The sequence below is a fragment of the Mandrillus leucophaeus genome, unplaced genomic scaffold, assembly GCF_000951045.1.
Source record: "Mandrillus leucophaeus isolate KB7577 unplaced genomic scaffold, Mleu.le_1.0 Scaffold258, whole genome shotgun sequence".
Taxonomy (NCBI): Eukaryota; Metazoa; Chordata; class Mammalia; order Primates; family Cercopithecidae; genus Mandrillus; species Mandrillus leucophaeus.
Genome location: NW_012102676.1, coordinates 4,927,784 through 4,932,991, shown reverse-complemented (window position 1 = coordinate 4,932,991; position 5,208 = coordinate 4,927,784). Strand labels below are relative to the sequence as shown.

Here is a 5,208-nt window from a genome sequence, read left to right as displayed (position 1 = left end):
GAGTGGTTTGAAACAGCTCAGGAAAAAAAAAAAATATAAAGCACTTGGACATTCAATGGGGATAAATTATAGCTTATAAATTATGTATTTATCTAAGAAGTGAAATTCAAAAAGAATTGCTTAAAAATTATGTTCATAGCATATATGCATTCTGAGGTAGCTGTTGTAAGAAAGGGCAATTTTAACAATGAAATATTTCTCGTATTATTTTCAAAGAAATTAACTTTAATTAAATCAATATGTGGGGGGGGAATTTTGGTTGTTTTTTGTTTTTGTTTTTTTTTTTTGTTTTGTTTTTTGTTTTTTTGGCTATGTAGAATTTCCATATATTTGACTTCTACCTTTTATTGCACTAGTTTGCTCTGGAAATTTGAAAGAAAAGACCATAGAAAAGGAATACCCAAATACTGGTTATTATGGGGAAGATATTTGCAGTATAAAAGGATTCTCATTGTTGTGCTAGAATAAGAAGTGTTGGGGCATATTAAAATATCATTTTCATAATGGCTTGTAAGAGTATAGACAAAAAGCAAGGGACATCTGTCATGAAAAAGATTACCCCAATAGTCAGTATACATTTCAAGATTTTTAGTCACATTACATTATTACTAATAATCTGGCATGTATATATCATCTGAATGGTTATTTATATGCCATTGTTTTCCCTCATTTGCTCAAGTGTCTTTAATTCAGCAAGTTTATTTAATGAAACACATTCATAATAAAACATTAATGGAAACAGAATTTTTGAAAAATGTAAGACTGAGATTGATTGAACTTTTATTTTAACTAAGAAGCAGAATTCTGTATAGGTCTACAGTATTTGAAAACTCAGCAGATCCTTTTAAATGTAAACACTTAATATATATATAACCTAGTCTCAGAGAGGTAACTTAGGACATTAAGTTATAAACTATGCAGATCCCACTTATTTTTCATTCACCCCATGGTCATGACACTGGTCTAGGGCTTGGATTGGAGCCGAAGTTTCTTCACCTGTATCTAAAAATGGGAATGCCTTCAGGAGGCTAGAGGGCAAGACAAATACCATTTGCTGGGCAAAGTCAGGGTTTATTGACAAGAAAAGCCAATATCAAAAAAACCACAGGCAAAATTGCTATGTAGGTCATAAAACCAGAATTTTAGAAGAGACATGGATAGGACCAATATTGCTGCATTTTGGACAGCAGTGATGTGTAGAAGATGGGTGGGGAAATAATGAAGCTGGCAGGAGAAAGTGACAGGTGGCATCAACATTTGCTTTCAATAGCTAGTGCATATACATTTCATGGAAGACCCTGTGGTCTCTAAAAGCCATGATTGGTGTAGCCAGTGGGAGGTAAGTCCAGTTCTTTCATTTTTGAAATTTTCCATACTATCACAGTCTTATATTTAGCCTTTTTCTTGAAAATATTTCTATATAGAATTGTTATTTTCTTGCTGTGGTAAGCACAATATGAGGACAGATATTTAATAATATTAACAGCTAACATTTGTTGAATGGTTAGTTTCACCAACCAGGAACTTAGCACTTTGAACAACATACCTTATTTTACAAAGTAGTAGTCTATTTACATTTTAGTTCTGATGTAACTAAAGTCAGCAAAGTTGTATGGTTACCTGTTTGTAATCATAATAGAGGGATGATGCTTACTTTAACATGGTAATTATGCCCTCTGCTGGTAGTTAATAGTTTCTATACCATCTACTTTTTGAAATGATGCTTGTAAACAAGAGCCCAGGACTATGTCATCATGTGAATTAATTATGCACTACTTTTATAACTCTGGTTTGCTATTCCTAAGGTCAACATTGTATGAAGAAGGCCATGAAAACAGGATATATTTCAGAGGAAGGAAGATTTTTATTAAAAAGTTATATTCCAGGAACTGATTTTCAAGTCTGGAAAGGAAATTGCCTTTAGTAGGGGTAGGACATGAAGAGGGGAAATTTTATTAAAGTGACTTGAAATTGTTATAAGTCAAAAAGTGTGCCAGGGAAAGAGCTATCTTTGAGACTGGATATTTGTGGCAGTAATAGGAAATAAGTATCTGTCTTCAGGATGCAGCATTTAGCATTAGGAAAAAATAAAACACACAAACAAAATATCAATAAGCAAAACAAAACATACTTGTAATCAGATGTATTTTATTTATTTATTTATTTGTTTGTTTATTTATTTATTTATTTAGCAAAATTGAGCAAGAATGAAAATGGAATGGTGCCAAGGGAGCAATTTTTCTCAGGATGTAATTGGAAGACCTAGCCGTCATTCAAATCTTCAGATTTGCATTGCTCCAGTTTCATCTGAAGAGCACCAGATTCAAAAAGCAGTCTCTGATTTTCTTCCTTGGAGGAAGAGCTAGTGTAAGGCTCTATCCATGATACAGAAGCTGGCAGAAGTTGAGATTTCTCAGTGCTGTATGTTCCCATTTGCAAGATCCTCTGGAGGAAGTATTTAGGACCATCTGCAAGGAAAAGCTGAGACTTGTCCTAGAAAACATGGCCTTCTCTTTTTCAACTATTCTTCATATTATCGTCATGTCAGCAGAATTCTTCACAGGGATCACAGTAAATGGGTTTCTTATCATTGTTAACTGTAATGAATTGATCAGACATAGAAAGCTAATGCCAATTCAAATCCTCTTAATGTGCATAGGGATGTCTCGATTGGGTCTGCAGATGGTGTTAATGGTACAAAGCTTTTTCTCTGTGTTCTTTCCACTCTTTTATGTCAAAAAACTTCATGGTGCAGCAATGATGTTCCTTTGGATGTTTTTTAGCTCTATCAGCCTCTGGTTTGCCACCTGCCTGTCTGTATTTTACTGCCTCAAGATTTCAGGCTTCACTCAGTCCTGTTTTCTTTGGTTGAAATTCAGGATGCCAAAGTTAATATCTTGGCTGCTTCTGGGAAGTCTTCTGGCCTCTGTGAGCATTGCATCTCTGTGTATCGAGGTAGATTACCCTAAAACTGAGGAAGAGGGCGCCCTCAGAAACACCACACTTTATTTTGCACACAAAACAAAGATAAAGAAAATTAGTGAAGTGTTTCTTGTCAACTTGGCATTATTATTTCCTCTAGCCACATTTGTGATGTGCACTTCTATGTTACTCATCTCTCTTTACAAGCACAATCATCGGATGCAACATGGATCTCGTGGCTTTAGAAACGCCAGCACAGAAGCCCATATAAATGCATTAAAAACAGTGATAACATTCTTCTGCTTCTTTATTTCTTATTTTGCTGCCTTCATGACAAATATGACATTTAGTTCACCTTACAGAAGTCACCAGTTCTTTATGCTGAAGGACATAATGGCAGCATATCCCTCTGGCCACTCAGTTATAATAATCTTGAGTAATTCTAAGTTCCAACAATCATTTAGAAGAATTTTCTGCCTCAAAAAGAAACTATGAAGAGGAAGAACAGTGTGAACTATTTCTTTCCGTGATATAGATTCAATGGACTTACTTGGGTTTTGTGTGCTAACTCTCCGTCTCTCCGGTAATCTTCTGCCAGTGTCTGATCCCCAAGACAAGTGAGGCGCTAATTTTGATGTTGGATGGGTGGGATATGTCTTTTTTTCACGACTTACATACTTAAAACTATTGTGATGGTAATACATTTAAGTAACAATACTTGCACTGGAGTATAGTTACATTTTAGAAATTAAAAAAATACTAAGACTTCATTTGACTGAGCAACGTAGTTCTTTTAATCTCTCTACCCAAGTCATCGGGAAGCACCTGGTTTAAACAAGAAAAAGTATCTTGATTTAGTTCAAGAATTGAAACAATAAAATAATTTGGCTTTAGGGACATTTAAGTATTTTTCAAAGAGATTCAAATTTTATGTTGAAACTGTCTGTCATAGCATGTCCCCAGCAATACTGGTTATGCTCTTATATTGCTTTTGATTTCGGATTGGAAAATGATAAGATGCAAATTGAGTTGGCATGCCTATGCATACATAAACACAATCCAAAGCCTCAATTATTTTACAAAACAGAAATCTTTTCCAGCTCTCAGGAGTACTAAACCCACTCCCAGAGAGAATGTGGAGGAGGTTGCTGATAGCCGGATCCCAGGGAACAAATGTTCAACACCAAGTATCTTAACTTCTTTCCAACTGAGAATTTTGCCTGGAGTATGGCAGCATCAAATGCCTTGAAGGTCTAAAGTAAAACAGATCCCTGTTTACTCTTGAAATCTATTGCTTGATTTGAATTGATTCTGCTCTTTAAGGATCTCGAATAGTCTTACTTTAGGAAAGAAAAATATGTTTTGCAATATCTGACATCACTTAGGATATCTGTTTAAATCTACAAAATCCACGCCAGATGCAGTGGCTCATGCCTGTAATCCCAGCACTTTGGGAGGCCAAGGTGGGTGGATAACTTGAACCCAGGAGTTTGAAACCAGCCTGCGCAACATGGCAAAAACCCATCTCTACAAAAAAATACAAAAACTAGCCAAACATCGTGGTGCATGCCTGTAATCCCAGCTGCTTGGAAGCTGAGGTGAGGGAATTGCTTGATCCCAGGAGGTGGAGGTTGGAGTGAGCCGAGATTGCGCTACTGCACTCTAGCCTGGGTGACAGAGCAAGACCCTGTCAAATAAGTAAGTAAATAAATCTATAAAATCCTTATTGGCTCTTGAAGATAAAAGATACATTTTAGTATTTTAATTGTAAATAAATTGCTATTAAAGTAGATTAAAAGTTGCTGGGATAAGGGAAAAAACTAAATATGTGTAGGAATATGTGCAATGATTTGCTACCAGATAAAAAAAAATTAGAATCTTTATTAGTATTTCCCTGACTATACTCTGAGGGAGAGGTTCTCAAAGTTGACCAGACATCGGAATCCCCTGGAAGGCTTGTTAAAACACAGATTACTGGGCCCCACCTCCAAAATTTCTGACTCAGCAGTTTTAAGATAGGACCTAAGCATTAGCATTTCTTATGAGTTTCCAATGATATTCATGCTCTCGGCCACACTTTGAGAACTGATTTAGAGTCACTGTACTATAGAGATTAAGAACCTGGCCTTAGGCCAAACTGGATGGGTTTGCCTCTTGACCCAGCTGCTTATTAAATGTATAATCTTGAGCAAGATGTTAGACTATCTTTCTCCGTTTTTTCATCTGTAAAATGAGATAATAAAAGTAACTACTACCAAAGATTGCTGTGAGATTTTGCTGGCAAGT

General features: G+C 35.7%; 1 protein-coding gene across 1 annotated transcript; it reads left to right on the top strand.

Moving 5' to 3' along the window:
• The first annotated feature begins 2,502 nt into the window (after positions 1 to 2,502).
• LOC105542419 (taste receptor type 2 member 7-like) lies at positions 2,503 to 3,417 on the top strand. The gene has a single exon (XM_011983974.1). The coding sequence runs from the start codon at positions 2,503 to 2,505 to the stop codon at positions 3,415 to 3,417; it is 915 nt and encodes a 304-aa protein (XP_011839364.1).
• The last annotated feature ends 1,791 nt before the right edge of the window (positions 3,418 to 5,208 follow it).

Coding starts and splice junctions, on each gene's coding strand:
- LOC105542419 (XM_011983974.1), top strand. CDS start 2,503: ATGGCCTTCTCTTTTTCAACTATTCTTCATATTATCGTCATGTCAGCA.